Genomic DNA, 23461 nt, shown 5'->3' on the forward strand with positions numbered 1-23461 from the left:
ATATATTTATTTTATTATTTTTAAAAATATTTTATTTATTTTTAGAGAGAGGGAAGAGAGGGAGAGAAACATCAATGTGTGGTTGCCTCTCATGCACCCCCAAGAAGGGACCTGGCCCGCAACCCAGGCACGTGCCCTGAATGCGAATCAAACCAGTGATGCTTTGGCTCACAGGCTGGCACTCAATCCACTGAACCACAACAGCCAGGGCAGAATATATTTATTTTAAATTATTGAACCTAATTAAAATGTTACTGGCACCAAAGACTAACACTGCAAAATAGAAGAATTTTAAAACAGAGATCCTGAATTAAACTAGAAATAGTAGGAAAAAGAGAAAGACTCTATCTGAGAGAACACACTAAATAGTTTGACATTTTTATAGTCCCAACTGTGCATGCATGTATGTTGTGAGAACACACACAACATGCATACCGGATGTATGTGTACACATATAGTATGTTTATGTAATAAAATCAACCATTAGGCAGGTATGCTTCAAATTCTGCCGGCGAACACAGAATGCTAACCTATGCTAGAGATTTACACCTGTCACCTACCTGTGACTATGCTTCCCCTTTCCTAGCACAAATATGCAATATTTTCAAACCTTGAAATCACTTTAACTCTCTGTTTCTTCCCATTTCGCATTTTAGCACAAGTTGTTCTGAACATTTTAAATGCAGGCAGCAAAATTTGGCCTCTACAAAAATATAAATGACCTTTTTTTAGACATGTTACAAAGATGAAAGACTTTATATGTACTTGGAAATACTAAGTCGCAAATTCAAATTTTGCCAAGAAACAAGATGGTAGAATCAGGATTTCAGGCACCATTAAGGAAATTTTTTCCTAAAATAGATCTCTTAATGAATATACATATATTTTTCCACTTTTTAGTCCCCCCAAATAAGCAAATAATTACTTTAAAAATAAGCTTGCTAAGCACGATGACCCAAAGTGGGCCACGTGGGACACAAAGCACGGTGCAAGATGCACGGAAGGACAGCGGCGACCGCGTACCGTGGACGTCTGCATCAAGTAGTCGTGGTCGTCCCGGTCATCTGCAAGGACGTCTTCGGTGAGCCTCGCCGAGTGGCTTGTGCTGTAATCTGGCTTTGTCTTCCTGAGCAGGAATCTGGAAGTAGTACACAACCACGGATCAAAAACACGGAAAGTTCAGCCCGCCTCAAACATGAACACACTACCAGTTCAGTGGCGTGACACTCAACCAGGGGGACTCTCCTCCCCAGAGGACTCTGGCACTGCCTGGGGCTATGTTTGATTGTCACAGGTGGGGACCAGGGCCAAGTGTGTGCCACTGGCACCCAGTGGATGCAGGCCAGGGAGGCCACTAAACATCTTTAGATGCACAGGGCAGACTCTCACAACAAAGACCTATCCAACCCAAAGCATGCTGAGCTTGAGAAAGGCAGATTTAGTGCAAGAAAATATGACAAAACAAGCTGCTTTCTTACCCATAAAAATACTGTTTAGAGAGAATACTCTTTTAGTTCAACAAGAATGTAAATAGAGACATCTTAAAAAGTGACTCTTGGGAGAAAATACTTGCCAACCACATATCTGATAAGGGATTAATATCCAGTATATATAAAGAACTCTTGGAGCTCAATAAGAAAAAGCAAAAATGTCAATCCAAAAATGAGCAAAGAATTTGAAAAAAAAACATTTCTCCAAAGATGGTCTACAAATGGCCAAAAAGAATATGAAAAGATGTTCACTATCACTAATGATCAGGGAAATGCAAATCACAACCATAACAAAACATCAATTCATACCTGTAGGATAGCTACTATGGGGAGAAAAAAGCAACAAGAATTGACAAGGATGTGAAGAAATCTGAACCTGTACAGTGGCAGTAAGGCCATGAAATGGTAGGACAGTTACAGAAAACCACAAGGCTCCTCTCCAACTTGAAAACAGAAGTCCCAGTGATCCCCCTCCCAGCACATACCCGGCACAACTGGAAGCTGGGTGGTGTTGGTAACGGCGCTGTGTGTAACAGCTGGGAGGTGGAATCAAGACAAATACCCATCAGTGAATGAACAGAGGAGAGGACAAACAAAATGTGGCTGTATACACAATGGAATATTACTCAGCCTTAAAAAAGAGAAGACGTTCTGACACGTGCTACAGCATGGATGACCTTGAGGACACTGCGCCAAAGAAGACAAGCCAGGCACAAAGACAAAAACTGTACGATCACACTAAAAAGAGGTGCCAGCGCAGCCAGAGTCACAGACACCAACAGTAGATCAGTGGTTACGAGAGCCTGCGGGGAGGGGGAAGAGTTGTTTAAGGGTAGAAGGTTTCAGTTTTGCAAGATAAAAACATCGTGAAGTGCATTTCACAACAAAGTGAACGTACATAACACTACTGTTAACTGTGCTGTACACTTAAAATTTTTAAGTCCACTTGAAAGTAGTAAAATTTTCTTTTTTTTTTTACCATACGTTCATAAAAATGCAGAAAAATGTAATTTGGTGTAGATTATGTACGTGGCAACAAATGAGATGAGGAGCAGGTGGCTTCGCTGTCCCCAGTACAGCCCTTTGTGCAAGAAGAGGGGCGAAGAGAAGGACAAAGCCGACAGGGGAGATCCCGACCTCTGCAGTGCCCACCCCGCGCAACCAGCACCGGCTGAAAACCACTCTGCAGGGATCAGCGACCTTTGTTTCAGACGAGAGGGCTTCTCCTGTGTGTAATCTTTGTGGTTATTAAACTCTGGTTTTGGAGCGTCTTTGTCTTTGTCAGCTCGATCAGGCACCAGGTGGCCATGTGCCGTCTTCATCAGAACCTCAAAGTCGGAGTCCGCATCGTAATCCTCCAAATCGTTCTTGGGCCCAAAGAGGCCGGCCCCCGGCAGCGCCCCAGCTGCCGGCCTGGAGAAGACCTCCGCACACTCGATGGGCATGCTCAGGCGGTAGAACATGATGTCAGTGCTGCTGTTCTGGGCACCGAATGACTTCTGCGTGACCTTTAAACATGGGGAGCTGTCCACGGTGCCATCGATCCTGGTCACCTAGCAAGCAAAGAAACGATGGTTCAATTCTAATCGGCACTGCCAGCCGGTGGTTCTAAAGACCCTGAACAGCACGCCCTTAGTGGCCCAAACACGGCCACACGTGGCAGGTTTCATCAGTGAGGTAACTGCGCACAGTGAGCTCTGTGTCACAGGTACACTCGAAGTTCTGCTGCCCACTCAGAAGACGGCTTGGGAAATCCGTGTTATAACTGTGTACACTCAGGCAGAGACTGACCTTACCTACATACACAGAGAATTAGTGAGTATGCATCAGTCTCATCCACTACTCATTAAGTAAAGTCAAGGCTAATGACCCTGTTCTTAGGTTTTCCACTACTATGTAACACCTTGGGGCCACCATTGTAAGTAAGTGACAATAATTGTCCAATACAAACTCCCACGGGTAAAGGCACTCCACCCCTGGTTTTGGCGATGGTCTGATATTTAAAGAAAAAGCTAACCTCAATGTGTTCGTGGTTTGATGGGACCTGGAGAAACTGAGGAAGTCGCTTGCTTAGCCACATGGTGATGTCCCTGTTCGTGTTAACGGCGAATGGTTCATAGCCTTCCTGTAAGCCGCAGATGGTGAAATATTTCAAGGTGCTCACATCCTTGCCAAAGTTCATCCTTCCCACCTGAGCCACCCCAAGGCTGCACACAGGTATGAATCCTGGAAGAAAGGAGAATCCGAATCCAACCCTGTTAGTACAGAATGACCACAAGTATCACTGCAGAATTCTTATTAGGTAAGACACGTGTCTGCAGTGAAGACAACAGTGGAATAAAGAGAGGACCCACACTAAGTGTCAGTAGTAAGGCCAGAAGAGCAGTAGTTGATCTTAGCAACATAATTTACTGTGACCCCCTCGACAAGCCCCTCTTCCCCTTGTAAAAGGAGATACATGCTAAGCAGCCCCGCAGTCCTCCAGGACCCCAGGAGGCACACACTCACAGAAGGAGCTCCTGTCCCACAGCCCCGGCTCCAGAGTGCACGGCTCCACTGAGGAAGGAAAGTGGGAAAAGGAAGAGCCAAAGTGTGCTGCTCTCCCATCCGGCTAGTAACCTGAACTGCTCAAACCCCCCACACGGCCTGAGCTACACAATCCTTTACACATAACTCAAAGGAAAAAGGATCGAAGGGAATATATGAAAGGTTGTCATCTACTGATAGCGGCTTTTGCTTTGGAATTCTGCCCTTTATTAAAAGTCATTTATTTTTTATTTATTGATTTCAGAGAGAGAGGGGAAGAGGAAGGGGGAGAGAGAAAGAAAAACATCCATTGGTTGTTCCACTTATTTTCATGGTTGCTTCTTGTGCATGCCCTGACGAGGGATGGAACCCGCAACCTTGGCGTGTAGGGATGATGCTCTAACCAACTGAGCTATGTGGCCAGGCTAAGAATTCTGCCCTTTTTTGGCTGCGCCATACTAGATCTAAGCATGGAAAAACAGAAACAGAAACAATTATTTTGATAGTTGTTAAAGTTCACTGAAACTAATCCCACTGTCTCTCTTCCTTCCACGTAACAATCCCTGCAGCTTACACAGAGCAATGCAGTCTCACCTCAACAATCCATACATGAAATCAAAGTTAAAGGAAACAAGATACTAAATCAAAAGCAACAGCAAATGAGCAAATAATATATTTCATAAGTGAATCTAATGTGGGAAGGGTTAGAAAATCCTCCCACTGTTGAGTAAAAGGGGGAATTATCACTTCTGTTCAGTGTTTCGTTGGGTTCTTTTGAATCAATCATCTTTGGCAAAAGAATGAGATGGTATTTTTTGGTGAGGGATATTCTTAATTTCTTTCTGTAATATTTCATACAAAAGTTCAAGTACTCAGCACAATAAACAAGGTCAGTATTGGAATGCAGACTACAAATCTGAGCACCTAACTGGCAGATCTAAAAAGCACTGGCTTCTAAGAACAAGCAAACAATTTTCTACCACTGTGGTTCCTGCTGCTTCCCTTGTTGAAATGAGTGGCAACAAAAGCAATGTATAACCTTCAAAATAGCACATGACGGTAGAAATTACATCCAATAATTCATAGTGACTTCACCCATTTCATATTCATCAAATCAAATGGAAATAAATGGTAGCACAGCACTGCTCCCAGCCAGGATGCAGGACACATGCAGTCTTGCTCGAGGAAGTGTGAATGATGAGTTTCTAGTTAAATTTTTTAAAACCACAGCTTTGTCTGTGGCTATGACAGCTCCTAAAGAGGCAACCAAGGAAAGTTGTTTTAAATAATTGTCCCCCAAGGAGTCAGAAAAGGGCTGTGTAAATATAACATGTGGGTGTGTGTATATTTTACATACAGGATTTTTTCCGTCCATCTCATTGCACAGTTCTTTCAGTTGCTCTCATAGCCATGGATGTTGGAACTGTCTGTCTTTTTGGTGAAAGGGAATCGGGAACATGATAAAGAATGCATAGCACAGGCATAGAGACAAGCTGGGAGTAAGAACCAGTTGAAAACAGAGCAACTATGAAACTTCTTTAGTACCTGAGCAATCACTGCATATTCCTGTGCTAAGAAATCTGTTGGCCGCAATGAGTGGATTTTCAAACGTGTCCCTGGGAGCCCCACATGTCGCAGGGCTGTCTCCAGTTGATGGGCAAGTTAGGGAGCCCCCCACAGGCCTCCTGTGGACCAGGCAAGGTCCACTGAGTTTCTTATCATTTAGGAAGCCATGAAGTTATCAAGGGAGAAAGGGAAAATGTCACCCACTCCCTGAAGCACCTGAAAGTCACAGGTATGGGTCAACTCCTCCTATCGGAGAACACTCAGAATCAGGACTGACCCCTACAAAGTTCATAGCTATGGTCATTGCCCCATAAAACCTAGAACCTGCCCCCCAGGCTGAAAGGCTACCTCCCCAACACATCCAGCAAGAACCCAGCCACACGGACCACAGGGCTCCCAGACGATTGGCCAGCATGCTCCCGGAACTCTGCAGCAGACCTCTCCCTGCAAGCGTCCAGTCACTCTTCACAGTCTAGTCATTATTTCACTCTACCTTCAAGTCAAACAGTACAGCTGTGCAGGTGACTGCTACCAGACTCACCACAGAGCCCCAGGGGTCCCTGTGCCGAGACTGCTCTCCAGGACACTCTGCAGCAGTAACTCTGCTGCGTGCTCACAGAGTTTGGATGGGTGGATGTCTGCCCTGCATCACTCTTAACACCTTCATAGGAGTATATGTGATATAAATTAAACAAACAACTCACAAGGGCATTTCAAGATTTTAACACCCAAAGAAGGAAAGCACAGTATGCACACATTTTAAGCACAACCAATTAAAACAAAGACATGCTTCCTGCAGGTCTTTGTTTTAGAACTTCTCCAATGACCTGCATAAAGATAAAAATCTCTGGTCATACCCATAATATTGGCCAGTAGAGAAAAAGGTAAACAGAAAGTCTCTCCAGCCTGCCCCTATACATTACTGCTCTGAAATGCAATGCACCAGCAGGTGAGGGTTACCTGCCAGTTTCATCACCCAGAGATACAGGTGAACCAAACAAATTAAGTTATGAAAATGCAAAGTTCCTATTAACTTTATCCACCCAAAATAATGGTCATACCTGCTCAGAAGCATCCTGAATGAATGAATATAAAATTTAATGCAAATAATGAGCTGGCTAACTTTTGAAAATCAGTGACAAATTTATTGAATATCCAAAGTACTGGCTGAGGTGTATCTTAAAACCCAAAACTATATATATTCAAAGAATAGAATAAACCAAAAGTCATTCTGAAAAAAACGTTTTGGCCCATTTTGAAATAGTATTTATAAAGTGTTTTTTTTTTTTAATAATCTTGTGTCTATGCTCTAAAGCAGCAATTTTCGACCTTTTTCATCTCATGGCAGTATTAGTCCAAAAAACTAACGTATTTTTTGGACTACAAGAAGCACTTTTTTTTTACATGTTTTCCTTCAAATTTTTTCTCTATTTTCCTCCGCTAAAAACCAATGGTGCAGACCCCAGATGCACCTAGGTTTTAGAGGAGGAAAATAGGGGAAAAAAATTTGAAGCAAAAAATATGGTAAAAAAAGTGCATCTTATAGTTCAAAAAATATGGTACTACCTAAAATTCTGTGGCACACCAAAACAAAAACTTTTTCCCCATCTGATCCAAAAAATAGGTACAATTTTGACTAACTCGCACTGGACAGCTATTTTTATATTGCCTGTTGCCATTTTGTCACTTGACAATCGAAGGGATAAGAGGTCAGCGCCCCTGACTACACAGTCAGGTGCTGCATGTTGTGAAAATCCTTGCTGCACATGGGTTGAAAATTGCTGCTCTAAAGCAACAGGGTCCAGCAGAACTTTGGAGAGGCTGTAAGTGTGCTATACCTGTGCTGTCCAGTAGGAGCACCACTAGTCAGAGCTCCCCACTGAGCCCTTAAAATGCAGCAAGTGCCATTCAGAAACTCAACTTTTAACTTCATTCAATTTAAATGAATGTAAATTAAAATAACCTCTTGTGGCCAGGGGCCACCTTTCTGGAAGCATTTGCTTCACAAAAGGCCCTCCCCTTCACAGCCCTACTGCAGGCCTGGCTCAGCACAGCAGCACGGCATGCTGCTCCCTGCCCTGCGCTCCCATCGCCCCTTCTGCACTCTATTTCAGAACTTCTCCACTGATCAGCAATCAGGCAAACGTGGACACCCCTGGTCTACTGTGACCGGCACAGAGACAGGGCAATGTCTGCATATGTCTCTGGACCCTCTGTGTGTCCTCCTTGGAGAAGTGCCTGCTCAAATCTTTTACCCATTTTTTAATTGTTTTTTTGTCTTCCTGGAGTGGAGTCATGTGAGTTCATTATATATTTTGGAGATCAAACCCTTGTCTGAGGTATCATTAGCAAATATGTTTTCCCATATGGTTGGTTCTCTTTTTCATTTTAATTCTGTTTTCTTTAGCCATGCAGATGCTTTTTAATTTGATGAGGTCCCATCTGTTTATTCTTTCCTTTATACCCCTTGCTTTAGGGGACATATCAGTGAAGATGTTGCTGTGTGGAATGTCTGAGGTTTTCCTGCCGATGTTTCCCCTACCCTTTGAGACAGTATGGATGGGACTGGAGAGCATTATGCTAAGTGAAATAAGCCAGGAGGTGAGGAACAAGTACCTTATGATCTCACCTTTAACTGGAACCTAATCAACAAAAGAAAAAAGCAAACAAAATATAACCAGAGACATTGAAATTAAGAACAATCTGACAGTAAATGGGGGCGGAGGGGGGGACACAATGGAAGGAAGGGTTCTCAGGAACTACTATGAAGGACACATGGACAAAACCAATGGGGTGGGTGGAAGCAAGGGAGGGAGGAGGGTTTGGCTGGGGTGGGGGGAAAATGCAGACAACTGTAATTGAACAATAAAATTATTAAAAAATAATAATTTTTTAAAAAGTACAATGATTTATTCACCTTTGTCACCTCAGCATCCAGCAGATGACCTGAACAAGGAGGTTCTCCTTACCTTCTTATGAAATGAAGGAACAGAAAGAATTTATACATAGCTCAGAGGGAAGTTCAAAATAAAAATTCAGCATTTGTGGAAAATGATGCTTTTGCCTGCCATTTACTTTCTTATTCCAGTTCAGAAAAGCTGCCTCTGTCTCACTGAAACCCAGCTAAGCAGTGTAGATACTGCTTTCACTAGAGCGACTGCAAGGGTGTCTGACCAAATAGGCCACGTGGGCACCGTGGGCCTCTGGGTGGCAGCCCCTCCGCCCTCCCCTCGAACACACGTAGATAGAGGTCACGTGGCATCGGAGCAAAGCACCTCACTATGCCACCCACGACCCACCACACTTACCGTCACCCACGTCAAAGTCCTTGAAGGCCAGTTCCGAGCCCGAATCGTCGAGCAGGATCTCGCCGTTCAGTGTGAACATCATGGTGTGCTCCGTCATGTCGACCATACAGCCCACGACGTCGCCGGCTTGCCAAGAGCGCCCGTAGTGCTCATTGCCCTGGTGCCACCGCTGGGCCTGGGAAAGAAGAGTCGCTGGGCACCCAGAAAGCCTGGAGAAGAGACCCCGCCCACCACCAGTGGGACTTCCGGCAGCCCCGCCTCCTGTTACCCAGGGCGACGGGAGAAAGCCTGCCGGGAGGGGTCTGCTGCCTGGCCCTAGAGACCGGATGTCTGAGAATCCTAAATCCCTAATGGCAGCACTGTAGGCACTGACTCAGGAAAAATCCAAATGCTTCTTCCTCATTTTGAGAGTCCGTCATTTAAAAATTTAGTCCACATACTTTCTATTAAACTAAAAACTCTATGACTTTAAAAATTTATCTCCCTACAGTGAATGCTTCCCAGGACATGGTTGGTTTTTCTCTACTCCCCCAAAAACGAAGAATTATGAGAGGAGAATCCAGCTGAGAATTTTTCAATGACATTCGAATTTTCATCTGCTTCAAAATAAAACTGCATTCCTTGGAATCAATGGCACTGATATTTAACAAAATAGAAGCATTTCAATATGCACGGTGGGGCAAAAGTGGGTTTATAGTTGTGAGTATGCAAAACAGAGTTTATTCTTGTTGTTGTTATTATTAATTACTGTATTATTTTCCATATGAACTGTAAACCTACTTTTTCCCCAGCCTGTATGATAAAAGTTTCAAATCAAACCTAAAAATGTTCTTAATATGTTTGCTGAAATAAAGATAAAGACTGAATATATATACCAATACTGTTTGATAAACACAGGTGAAATCTCATGTTATAAATATACTTAACATATAATTTGATAAATATAATGTATTCTACTGGTCTATAGGTACAAAATTAGTTATATTAATTTTCCAGTAAAGTCTTTTAACTTTCCCCTAAGCATAAACTGCATTGTGAGCTAATACATAACACAATATAGTCACCAATGCAAAACAATGTGATTCCTCTCACATATCATACATAGTAGTTTTTAGAAAACTTATTTAACTAAATTAGGTATCAAAAGGTGTTATATTTTCCCACCTGAAATAAAAAAAAAAACAGGACTCAGGAAACAGTCCATTTCAGAACAAAGTGGGCAAGTACTTTAGAAAACTCAATGCTGATTTCTAGCCTGGAAATGCTTTCCTGAACATGATGTGTGCCCGAACACCCAAAGTCAAATCTCTGTCAGGGGTGTCCAACCTTGTGGCACCCCTGGGCCACACTGGAAGAAAAGCTGTTCTGGGCCACACGTTAAATATACAAAACTAACGAAAACTGGCAAACAACAAAAAAGGCTTTAAGTAAATTTATGGTTTTGTGTTGGGCCACAATCATAGCCATCCTGGGCCGCATGGGGTCCACAGGCCACAGGCTGGACACTCCTGCCTGCGCTACATGGTTGCTTATCTATTCTAACTTCCTTCATTCTACTAGACTCTCCCCCTCATATGGAAAGGAATATAATCCACTGAAGAAAAATCAGAGAATACAAATAAAAGAATAAAGTGTCTATAATTTTATCAACCAAAAATGACTATTATTCTATTGCAGCTTTGTTCATATATATACATTTTTAATGTTTAAATAACTTAGACAAAAACATTTAAACATTTATGATATATAAATAAATGATAGAATAAGCACCTGACCAGCTTCCCCACAGCCTAAGAAATGAAAATTACTAACAATGGTGAAAATCAAAACCTTTTGTGATTGCAAACCACGTTGGCTCAGCTATTCTTCCAGTTATTAAATGTGTCTACCTATCATGACCCACTGCTTTGAGGACACATTCCCTTAGGAACTGCTGTCACAAAGCATGCATCTTTAATTAGTACATGTATTCGTAATGCTTTTGATAGACATGGGTGATTCATCTCGTTGTCAATGACTATTGTATTTGTGCCATGGAGAAAAATGTTTTGAAACTACAAGGCCAAAAACTTCCCAAGAAACTGTCCAAATTGGTGCTCCACAAAGCACTGATGTCGCTGTCCTCACAGGGGAATCCCGGGAAATCCTGGGGAATCCCAGGGACGCCCAGGCTCGGAGGGAGGAGACCGCCACTAGGGGCCGGGAGGACGCCAGCGCTCACCTTGAAACCGTCAAAAGCGAAGGCGTGCTCGTCAGCGCCCAGCTCCTGATCCGGCTGGCAGCCCGGCCTGCTCCAGCCGACCCGCATGTCTCCCGCCGTGACCGCCTCGAACTCGAAGTACCACCTCCCGGCCTTCACTGCGTAGGTTTTCTCTGCACGGAAGATCCGGAACCGCTCCCCGGTGCCGCTGCACACTTCAGCCCGGGCTGCTGCAGGGAAGGGGGCTCTGCTCATCATCACGGGAGTGAGGAGGGCAGCCGCACCGCATCTGGGACTCACACCTGCCACCACGGACTATCAACACTCTTACTCCCATTGGGCCTGACACTGTACAGAGCAGCTGACCTGCACTGCCCGACACTGCCACTGCCCGCCACTGCCACGGCCCGCGCTGCAGAGTGCAGAGCACAGGACTTCTGCTGCGGGCTGTGCTGGCAACAAGGGCACCCTTTCAGCAGGAAACTATCTTTCAGCATGGAAGACGGACGTACCAGCCATTGGACAGCTGGGCAGCAGAAAGATAGATGCACGTGAGGCATGGACGGACAACAGGACAGACCTAAACCACTCCACATAAGGAATGAACCCACATGAGTGGGCGGGAGAGAAGAGGGAAGGCCCTGGCAAGCAATAGAGAGAGGGAGAAAACTACAAACAGCAGGGCAGGGTCGCCACCCACAAACTCCTACCCCCCACATCTTCACTGTGAAGTGCTGCACACACAGACAATGTGTTTTAGGAATTTGGGGGGAAAGTAGAAGAGCATGTCTAATATCAGAATCAGTGTGTTTGGTGCAAAGGGATAGACATCTGTGACACACGTGGATTGAAAGGGGGCGCTGGATTGAGAGTGAGCACAAGTGTATTTATTGTGGATATACGTGGACTGAGAGTGGACACCCATGGGCTGAGTGGGTGCACATGGACTGAGTGGACACACCTGGACTGAGAATGGACGCACGCTGGGTCAAAGTAAATGCATGTGACCTTATTGTGGATGCACATGGACTGGTGCATGTGGACTGAGAGTGGACACAGGTGGACTGAGAGCCAGGAGTGAGAAACCTCAGACCAAGGACCCTGAAGCCAGGGTAACCTTGAGAATGGAAGCCCCCAGGAAGATACAGGGCATCATGGGGACAGGGTCCACTGAGCTGACATCTCCAAGGATGCAGTCCGCTCAGCTAAGGTCTGGGTTAGACACAGAGAAGGAAACTGAAGTGATTTAACCAAAGTCACAGAACTAACAAATGGCAGAATTCGGGAGCTGCCTTGGGCCACAGCCTGAGTTCTTCACCCTCTGTTTCTGTAGCTGGCGCAGAGATAGAAGGTGCTGGTAAATGTTAGCTCTCGCCTATTCACTTTTTAAGAGTTGGGAAAGACCTTATAAATAACAGAAGTTTAATAACAGCTTAACCACCAATTGCATGTGATCTAATCAACTATACAAAACCTAGATAAGCTCTAAAGTTTCCTGGTAAACACATAGCTAGCCCACCTTTAACAATTTAAGATTAGAGTGAAGTAAAGAAAATGGACTAAGAGGTCTAGCACGTACAAGGAGCTAATATAATGAAACGATCAGTTACTGCTTTTTGATGATGTCTGTGGTGATTACAGAGGGTACAGCAGAACTGCACCTGCTGATAAACCTTTCAACACCTGTGCTGTTTCTGGACAAGCAACACGTCATGTTTCCACCTTCTCCCCACAACAACACATGTACACACGCACAGGCCTGACCACCCAGGGTGCTCCAAGCTGCCCCATTCGGCAGCAGTGACAGCCTCAAACTCAAAATGCCACCTAGAGCCCAGACACCTGGGAACTCCTTTTCAGGGAAGAAATATGCTTTTTTGTAGTTATCCTTATTTTAATTATGTCAACATTTGCAAGTAAAATTATACACTGTATTTTAATATGAACTAAAGAAAAAATACCCCCTTTTCTAAGTGCAGACACTAAGGTTTTAGGATTATAAAGTGCTGAAACATGCACAGATGTGTTTTCCCTGTTCAGGTTCCCAGGGCATCGCCTCCACCAGCAGGCCCACGAGGCCCAGGTGCTCGGGGGAGGCAGGCAGGCGTTCACACCAGCTCACACCTAACACGCCAGAAGGCAGACTCAGTCTGAAAACATAACAAGGTCCTTAAGAGCCCGCTGCACCACATCTCTTGGCATTAGGAGTTGGCACCACTGCTGTCCTCTCACACGGGAAATGGGAATAAGGGGTTCCCTGGAAGACCATGGCGCTACGAGGCAACGGTGCCAGATGTCTTGAGCCTGGTGGTTTCTCCTCACCACTTGTGAGACTCGGTCTGCACTCGGAACAGACACGTCTCCACAGACTTCCTCATGCCTCCCTCCACATCGGTGTGTCTCATGGCTCACACTCTGTACTTCTTTCATTTGTCAGGTGAGCTTACAGACATGGTTTCAGAAGCAACCATTTAGCATTCTGTTTCTTGATAAAATATCAATCATCAGTGAAAATCTGGATCCACAGAAGTTATAAGAACAGCTCCAGACAATCTGTGACAGATTTCTTTGTATCCCGTGTGGCACTGAGCTGGGGGGCGGGTACAACTCAGGTACCAGCTGCAGAAGGAATGAAACCTGTCCCGAGCCCAGACGCAGGTGTCCAGGCATGCAGCTGATGACGGCACCCCTGTCCCCAAAACGTGCACTTCTTAGGCTTTACTGGACATTAAACACTCTACATTCATGTGTGTTTGGTAGGCAGTTCTAAATCAGGTGTGTCATATACATGGGTTTTATGTTGCTATGATGAATATAATCAAAACTGACACTAAAAAATGAAGTCAGCCGATATATTCCTAATGCATTTTATCAAGGCTGTTGCTGATCACAAGAGAAGAAATCCAGCATCTATGCCTTTAGCAAACCACCTCGAGATTAAGGGTAAGGTATGAATAATACTGTGTTCCCACGTCCCCCGGGGGTGCACAGGGAGGGATCACAAATGATGGATGGAGAAGGGCCAACGCACCTACCACACCAGGCTGCAAACCCTGCATTTAAAAGACACTGGCCATGAGCGCGGGCTGGTAACCAAAGTGTCCCAGATTCGATTCCCAGCCAGGGTACATGCCTGGGTTGCAGGCCATAACCCCCAACAACCGCACATTGATGTTCCTCTCTCTCTCTATCTCCCTCCCTTCCCTCTCTAAAAATAAATAAATAAAATATTAAAAAAAAAAGACACTGGCCACTAGAGGGCAGGTGAGATCTAATCATGCATTACATTAAATTATTTTTAATTATTTATAGTAAACTATGAAGGAAGGGAGGCTACTGTCTTTAAAATTTCATACACATCTAAAATATTTTAGGTATATTTAGATAAGTAAAATTATTGATACTAACAAATCATCCTTTTAACTTTGTATTATTTCTAATTAAGCAATTCTAATTTTGATTAAAACCTTATAATGAAGAAAATTAATTTTCAAATGTTTAAAGTAGTATTCAGAACAAGATTTCAAAAATAGTACAATTCAAATACTGAGTTCATATTCAGTCTGAAATATGTAGCATTTTTCTACTAGGAAATAAAGTAAAACCTGGATTAATAACATAGGATTAGATTCAATTGCAGAAAAATTTTTATGCTCTTAACTTCTTTAATGTCAGTAAAAGCAGTAGAGTCACTTATGATGTTTTTAATCTTATCCTAGTGATCACCAGACTTATTTTATTCAATACAATCTCTCACACCTCTCCTTTAACTTCCATTTTCATCATCCTTGTGAAATAACAATTTCCCTAACCCAAACTTTTTTTCATTTCTATTTGCATGAAATCTCTTTTTCTATCACTTTACTTTCAGTCCTTATGCATATTTCAATCAGTCTGAAGTGAGTCTCTTTCAGACAGCATATGTAAAGATCTTTTCTTCATTCAGCCACCCTGCATCTTTGTTTTTTCTCTGGATTGTATTTATTTACTTTTAGAGAGAGAGGAAGGGAGAGAGAAAGAGAGGGAGAGAAACATCAATGTGTGGTTGCCCCTCACATGCCCCCTACTGGGGACCTGGCCTGGGCATGTGTCCTGACTAGGAATCGAACTGGCAAGCCTTTAATTAGCAGGCCAGCACTCAACCACTGAGTCACACCAGCCAGGACCACCCTGTGTCTTTTGACAGAATCATTTAATTCATTTATATTTGAACATATTATTGACATATATATTATATATTGTATTACATATATATTATATATTGTATTACATATATATTGTATTATATTGTATTACATATATATTATATACTGTATTATTGACATATATATTATATATTGCCATTTTATTCATGATTTTTTTTCTTCTTCTTAATGAAGTCCCTGTAACATTTCTTATAATACTGGTTTGGTGGCGATAAACTCTTTTAGGTTTTTGTCTGGGAAGCTCTTTGTCTGTCATTCAATTCTAAATGATAGCCTTGCTGGGTAGAGCAATATCTGCTATAGGTCCTTACTTTTTATCACTTTGAATATTTCATGCCAATTCCATCTGGCCTGTTAAGTTTCCAACTGAGAAACCACCTGACAGTCTTATGGGAGCTCCCTTGCAGGTAACTAACAGTCCTTCTCTTGCTGCTTTTAAGATACTCTCTCTCTTTAACATTTGCTACTTTAATTATGGGTCTCTGCACTTCCTGAGCTTGTATGTCTAGGTCCTTGGCCAAGTTAGGGACACTTTCTGTTATTGATGCAAATGTTGGTATGTGTGAAGCTGTCCCCAGAGGCTGCTTAAACAAACTATCCTCATTTTTGGCGGGGGGGTTTCTTTCTGATGTTCTGACTGGGTGTTTTCTGCCACCTTAACTTTTAAATCACTGATGTGATGCTCTGCTTCATCTACTCTACTATTGATTTCTTCTAGTGCATTCTTCATTTCAGTTATTGTATTCTTCATTTCTAACTGGTCCTTCTTATGTTTTCTACCTCCATTTTTGTTTCCTTTCTCTATGTGAAAATCCTCATAGAGTTCATCTACTCTTCTCCTAAGTTCACTGAGCATCTTTACAGCCAGTGTTTTGAAATCTGCACCTAGTAGGTTTCTTGTCTCCATTTTGTTTAAATCTTTTTTTGGAGCTTTGTTCTGTTCTTTTGTTTAGGACTGTTTCTTTGTCTCCTCGTTTTGGCAGCCTCCTCATGTGTGTATCTGTGTATTAGGTAGAGCTGCTATATCTTTTTGTCTTGGTAGAGTGGTCTTATGTCGTAGGTGTCCTGTGGGGCCCAGTGGCACAGCCTCTCTGGTCACCTGTGCTGGGTGCTCCAGGTACACCTGCCCTGTGGGGGTCCCCTGTGGGCTGTGTGCACCCTCCTGCTGTAGTTGGCCCTTGCTTGCTGTTAGCATGTCAATGGGAAGGACTTAGCCCCAGGCCAACTGGCTGGAGGACTGGCCCCAAGCATAGTGGCACGTCTGCTAGTCTCACAGAGCAGAACTCACTTCAGCACAGCTCTGGTACCTGCTGAGTCTGCCTCGTCAGTGTGTCAGTCATGGCAGTGCATGGGTATGCTTCAGCATGGTCAGAGGCTCTCCACCAGTTGTGCTGTCTCTGGGGCCTTCCAGGTGGTGCAGACATATAGAGGTGCTGCTTGTGCCCTGCCTGGGACCACCCAGCATGAACCACAAAGTGGTTTGCAGGTGGCTGCCACTTGTCCTGGGCTTGGAGGTACCCATGAGAGGCGTAGCAGCAAATCAAGTCTGCCTTTCACAAGTGCCAGGCTTGGGGCTGCTTAGTAAGAGGTTCTCGGCATGCTGAGGCAAGATGCTGCTTGTCTGGGGTTTGTGAATGTTTGAGAGATTTTAGGAAAGTCTGCAGCATGAGCCAAGACAGGCCACTTGTATAGAAAAGCCCCTGGAAGAAGCTTGGGTGGGCCTACAAACTGGGTAGTGCGAGGTCTCAGAATCACCAGGGTGAGCGAATAGTGTTAGCTAGCTGGTGGAGATTCCGATACGGTGCGATAAGGAAGCACACAGTCTTTGCCAATTTTAAAATTTGAATATTAATACTGTGAAGATAATAAACAAAACCCTCATTTAAACCGGAGTTGGGAAGGCCTGCAAAGGGCTCGCTCATGCCCTACCACTCACCACCCCAAAGAGGAAGACATACTACCATCACCTACAGGAGAACATTTTTCTACTCTACTACTCCAGCAGCAAAAAGGAAGATCTTCTCCTCACCTGACAACCCCTCAGCAAAGGAAAAGCCACTGCCCTGAGAACCTCCCAGTTTCCTCCGACAGTGTCTCTGTTTACAACCTCTGAGTGCCCCCCTTTTCTACAAAAGAACATTCCTCTCCCTTGTTCTTTGGATTTGTGGGTGGTTCACCATTAGCCCACTTGCTGCAACTCTCTCTTGCTCCCAAACAAACCCTGGGAAATATCTGGTCTATTTGTTAAGGTCAACAATGCCAACTTACATTGCAGGAACAAAAGATTAACAAGTTGATCATTTTAAATCATATTCTTAAAAGGTATTATTAAAGGAAAATGTGTCCTTCATAAAACCTCTAAAAGCCCATTTATTTAACACATATTTTGAGTGCCTATTCTAATGTGTTTTCCTTATTGCACTGATTAATGTCGTCGGCACAAATGAGGATAAATAGTGAAGGGTCAGACACTGGCTCCCATGACAGTTTACTCCCTCGAACAACTGAAACCAGCTCTTCTGGAGGAAAACTGGTGGACTTGGCAGGGGCAAGGTCAGAGCTAGTTCAAGGTGCACCTTAGACTCTTCCCCTGCAGGATCACTGTGGGCCTGAGCCACTCTGCTGGGAGACGGGTCCAACCCTCCAGGAAAAGGAGCCCTAGACGGCACGCCAGCGTGCAGATTCCACTCTGAAGGACCCTGCCTGGCCCGCCCCCCTTGGCCGTCAATCTGGCTTTAGAAAACCACCTGTGGCTCCTCAGGGGGGCACACAGCGGCCTGACGCACCGTGGTCCTGGTCTGGCGCCTCCAGGCCATAGCCGCACCCCAGCAGCGTGCGCACAGCCTCCCGTAGGCTGTCCTTGTTGGACTTCTTGGTTCTGTCATCAAGAAGCGTGTAGGGGACAAGGCGGGGGTTTCTTCTGTTCTTTACATCCTGTAAAGGAGAGAAGAAGGGTGCTGTCATTGAGGTAACACCAACAACGTTCAGAAGTGAGGCAGTAAATACAACAAAATCAATAAAATTAATAAAAAGCAATTAAAAGCAATAAAAAATGCATCCTCAGATAAGGATGAAAAAGATACTACAAAATATAAAGCCCCTGAGGGTAAAGGCTGCCCCTTCCCCCTTCCCTTTGCCCTCCTTCTCAGGCTACAGAAGCCACTGAAACAGTCCATGTAGAAGATTTCATCGAGTGAGTGGCTGTCTGCATCAGTTTAGAGCAAGACCACTCCGCGAGGACAAAAGCGGAAAGCTGCCACAGCAATGACAAAAGCCAGCCTGAAAGGTCTCTTTAACCATCTGCCAAATGCCATGGACACAGGCAGTGAGCTAATAGAGAGAACACACACTTTCCCGGCTCCACGGACGGACAAGCCTTGGTTTCCAGAAGAGCCAAAGTAGTGCCGGTCACAGCGGTTTTGACTCGACAGTCTACACAGGCTCCTGTCCCTTCTTAAGAGAAAACACACTATGTTACAGAAGCTCTGAAGTCTACAACTTCAATGATCTTTGAAAATACACACTAAGTTTACCCCATCAATCAGTGAAACCAGGTAATTCCAGAAGTACAAACTTGATTACAGATATGTTACAAAAGAGGCTCCAAGTTCAACTCTGTCAACATGGTGCTAACAAGGAGGGTAAACAGACTGTCTCACTGCTGGGGCAAAGACGCTTATTTCGGAGTGAGCCGAAGCCTGCACTGAGGGCGGTGGGGAGGCACAGGGCCTGCAGGTCTTCAGGGCCCTGGCACTGCAGACACACCTTCTTTCCACTCACGCACTGAGACTCTCTGGGCCGCATCCACCAACCTTCCCAAACTCCCAGAGTCACATGCAGTTCCCACTTACCTGGGCACAGAGGGGGACGGGGAGGCCAGGGGTGTGGGCAAACCTTCCCAACGAGACAAGCTCCACAGCACACAGGGTTTGTGCCAGCTGGCGGGAGTGAGGAGAGCTGCTCCTACTCTGCCCCCTGCTCCCTGGTGACATGTGCTAAATACCTCACCCGCAGAGCAGGAGCACCTGTAACACTTGGAGACACAGCCCCAAAGCTGCTCAGGATAAAGAAGCAGCATAACAGAGTGTTTGCAGCCTCCAGACAGGACCCAGCACCCCTCCTTTGCAACACGGCCTCACCCCCACGCTTCTCCCGAATGGAATGGCATCGGGAAGCCTGCTGTGGCTCCTGCTCTGAGACACAGTGTCCGGGAACCTGACTGCACCCAGCCACTCCCAGGGTTCCATGTGCACTCATGTCTCAGCTCAGCTGTGCTAGAGACAGAGAAGAGGCAGCAAGTCAACTACCCTCGAGGAGTTACTGCCCGCACAAGACCACGTAACGAGAGGGGGTGCAAAAGCTGGCAGCACTGGAAGACTGCCCCGACATGTGCCTTGGGGGGGTACCCAAGCGGGCCCCCCAACCTGAAGGGTGATGGGAAGGAGCTGGGGCAGCGGGGAGGAAGGGTGCAAGTGAGGGTCTCTCAGAGCCTGTGATTTCAGGAGACGGAGGGACCACGAGCCCAGGAAGGAGCTCCTCCAACAGGCAGCTACGAAGAAACCCCAGCCCATGTGACAGAACCGTGAGTTCGTTGAGGCCAATGGAGCCTGAGATGCATGAAAGGTCAAGTTCTGCCTGTCACTCACTCCCTCTCTCTGACACACACACACACTCCTGCTTACACTGACTCAGTGTTGACATTCTCGTCAGACACAACTAGTTTAATTCGACGTGAAAATGCCCTATCAATTTAGGAGGTAAAGTAAAGCTATTCAACTCCTCTTTAGCTCTCCGAATGACAGAAGTCAGTAGCTTAGAGGGATCAGAAACACATCTTCAAAGTATCACTTAGACTTCATCCTGAACCCCAGTCTAAGTGTCCACTAAGTAACAACCCATTTTACTCTGAAAAACCTCAGCCAAGGCCACCTGCCACAGTCTGGCCAGAGGTCCTGTCACAGCAGGGGAGAGGGGTGCAAGCTCCCCACCTGGCCCTGCACCTGTGGGCTCTGTAGCACCGAGTGAACCACTCTCCCAGGCTCCCTACACACCCTGCATGCCCACGCTTCATGGGACCATGGGAGTTACAGCAGAAAACACCTATGGACTACAGGCACGGGCACCTGAGAATGGGTGGTTGTACAGCATTTGTTAGGTTCCAGTTGTGACTTAAATAATCGACTGAAGAGGAAAACAGAGGCACAGAGAATTCAAGTAGCCTGCCCAACAAAGGCCACACGGCCTCTCAGAGGCAAGGCTAAAATTTGCTCTTAACCTTCACTATCCACCTCCTTGTGCACCCCACGCTGGTTAGCGACTCCACCAGTGTCCCTGCTCACAGGGAACCATGACTGTGAAATCCAGAAACCTCCAGTTTGACCAAGTTTAAGAAACACTCATTTGTGGCAAAGCATGATCTGAACAGATGCAAGGCTGCTGTCATTGCTCTTGGCACTGTCCTGCCAGCAATGGTGACCAGGTGAGCACCTGGCCTGCCGACCTGCCACAGAAGATGCGGGATGCCTCACGCCACCACTGGGAAGGCTGGGCATGCCGGATTCTGAAAGTCACCTCGCCCCGGGGCTAGGACTAGGGAATCGTGGACCCTTTCTATTATTTTATCACACTTTCTCCTGTTTCAAAAGTTCCTCCTGAAAGACAGTCTCAGCAAGAGAAATGCCCCAAAGTCACACTGTGCAGCGCTGTTCTGATGACATTCACTGCACACCTCACTTAACATGCAGAGTTGTGGTCATCAGACAAGCTCGGGTCCAGCACTAAACAGGTGCTCTAAGGTATTTGGGTGAGTTTTTACAGCATCATTATTTCATCTCTCCTGTCACACACTCTGCTGCTGACCCCTCAGTGTACCTCAGCCCACGCCTGCAGCACCAAGTCCCCACGTACCTGCTGGATGCCGTAGGTCCAGCCCTGCCGGATCCGGTCCCGAGCCCACACGTTGTGGGCATTTTCTGCCAACTTGTCCACCATCGCTTCCTGGGACGGAGTGAGTTTGATAAAGCTCAGGTCCATTGGGGCAGGCTTGTATCCACTCGTCAGCTGGTAACTACAGAGCAAAGCAAAACACATGACATAACTGGCCTTTCCAAAAAAGCCAAAGCTTAAAAATCACTGACATAGCCTTTGCCCGGTCCCATCTATTTCCAAGTGTTCCCTAAGCAATGTGGAAGCCCCTGGTGACACACTAATCAGCAGGCCTGGACCCCTCCGACTTAAGCCAATAACTCATTAGGAAGAAAGACCACGTCCCCTTTATGGTTTAGTTTTTTCACCAATAAAGCAGAAATAAACCAATTCACATATCTCTCAAAGCAGAGAAGGAATTATACTGTGTGTTCCTAATAATCAAGCCCTTTATATAGTATAAATCAAATTATTGGTGATCAATCAGAACATCTGCTGGATTTCTCAACCAAAGTTCTCAAGTTTCAACATTTAAATGTTATACTAACGTGATGTTATCTAATAAAGCTGTGTATCCTTTCAGATACTATTCACTATTCTATAGGAAAATTCTAATGCATTTAAAAATGACGTCCCTACTGTCATTCCTAGGTATGTAATTGAGGAAGCCCTCAGTAAGAAAAACTAGAAAATCCATAATCACCCAAACATCACAAAGGCCTGGGTGTTTTAGGGACTCTTACCAGAGACAATTTCCACACTCTGAGCTAGAGAGAAAAGGTAATAAATAAGTATACATTTTAATCTTTTGGAAGAAATATAAAATTGAAAATATAAAATTTTCAACACGTCACACTAGGCAGTAGCACTGCCCTGCTCCACACAGACTCATGGCTGTGTCCTCTGGGTCACCCCCAGGTTGGCACACTGCCCATGAACCTCCCCCCCTCCTCGGTCACACCGCCTTCCCCAACATCACTAGGCCTGGAGATCCGGACCTGTTCTGACTGTCCTCCCAGCTGCCACTGTCCACACACCAGCACGTGGCACGCAGCAGCTCATCAGCTACAGTGTTTGGAGGAGTTACTCTTTTTGCCAAGTTAAGATAAAGATACACGCCTGCTCATCTCAAAGATCCTTCAGCACAAAAAGACAATTCACTAGATAACCACGCTAAGTTAAAAAAACAAATGGCCTAGGCTCCGCCTGCTCCATTCTGTCCAGTCTTAAGCAAGAATCCTGCTGGATCACTTTAGGGACCCCACCGGCCTCGATGTCTGAGCCTCCTGGTCCGGCCCTGGTGTTCTTTGGCATAATTCAGCCATGACAGCAAAGGTGAATGACAGTCCCAGAGGATCTGTGTCCCACACATCTGTAGTGCCCGGGCTAACCTCTGGACAAGAGGGGGTTGGTCAGGAGGATTGGAAAGCTAATTGGTCATTCTGAGAAAGCACCTGGTCCGACCCACACCCTAAACCAACATAACCCTGGGGAAGGAAGGACTGCACTCTTTCCCACCTAGTGGATGTACCAGCCAGTGCGTGCTCAGGACCTAGAGGCCCTAGAAACTGCGTGGCCAGTGGCAATGCTGGCTCCACATGCATATTCCAGGAGGGAGTCTGAAGCCAGACAGCAGTGGGAAACGAGCTAAGCTACCTCGATAGCCACTTAAAAGCCACCTCAGGATCCAAAGATGGCACTTTAAAGATGGAGCAGGAATTCTGGGCACTGCCTTTTGTTTTGCTCTTGCTGGGGATGCCTGGGTTTTGTAGAAGATATGAGCTTTGAGGCAGGAAGCTCCCCCTTCTCCCAGATTGTTCAACATCAAATAAAACCCTCTTTCCTTTCTCACCAGCCTCTGCCCCTAGAGTTTGCCTTTTGGTGGCAGCAGGCAGTCGAACCCCACTTTGGTTCTGTACCATAGCAAACACAATTCTACTTTGATTTTATGTTTTGTGGAGGTAACTAGAGTCCTGGGGTCAGTGACAGAGGTTATCAGGTGGCTACTTCGTTTTTACTTCCATGAGATCACTCAATGCATTTCCAGGCCTGCTCTTTACTGCGCACAGACCTCAGGAAAGTGGTTCTAGTCCTGAAGTTAAAATAAAGAAAAAACAGTGACAGGAAACTGTTTCTACTTCTTACATATGTGCTCATCCAGCACCTAGAACTTCTGTCCGATGTAGGTGTTGTCGGGGCCTGGCAGGGGATGAGGAAGCGCAGGTGTGCAGACTCCGCACA

General features: G+C 45.4%; 1 protein-coding gene across 6 annotated transcripts in view; it reads right to left on the minus strand.

The window, feature by feature from the left end:
• RYR2 (ryanodine receptor 2) overlaps positions 1 to 23461 on the minus strand; it is a 540637-nt gene that overhangs the window by 198711 nt on the left and 318465 nt on the right. For 5 of the 6 annotated variants that reach the window (XM_045860807.1, XM_045860777.1, XM_045860798.1 and 2 more), the window contains 7 exons: positions 21203 to 21362; positions 18082 to 18229; positions 11112 to 11320; positions 8891 to 9065; positions 3508 to 3716; positions 2691 to 3043; positions 1024 to 1138 (listed from right to left, as the gene is read on the minus strand). In XM_045860807.1, the coding sequence (XP_045716763.1) occupies positions 1024 to 1138; positions 2691 to 3043; positions 3508 to 3716; positions 8891 to 9065; positions 11112 to 11320; positions 18082 to 18229; positions 21203 to 21362 (1369 nt within the window). The remainder of the gene's footprint in view (positions 1 to 1023; positions 1139 to 2690; positions 3044 to 3507; positions 3717 to 8890; positions 9066 to 11111; positions 11321 to 18081; positions 18230 to 21202; positions 21363 to 23461) is intronic. The other variant, XM_045860769.1, reaches the window with a different exon arrangement.

This window comes from Phyllostomus hastatus, unplaced genomic scaffold, assembly GCF_019186645.2.
Source record: "Phyllostomus hastatus isolate PE091 unplaced genomic scaffold, TTU_PhHast_1.1 phas_contig_148, whole genome shotgun sequence".
In the NCBI taxonomy this organism is placed as follows: Eukaryota; Metazoa; Chordata; class Mammalia; order Chiroptera; family Phyllostomidae; genus Phyllostomus; species Phyllostomus hastatus.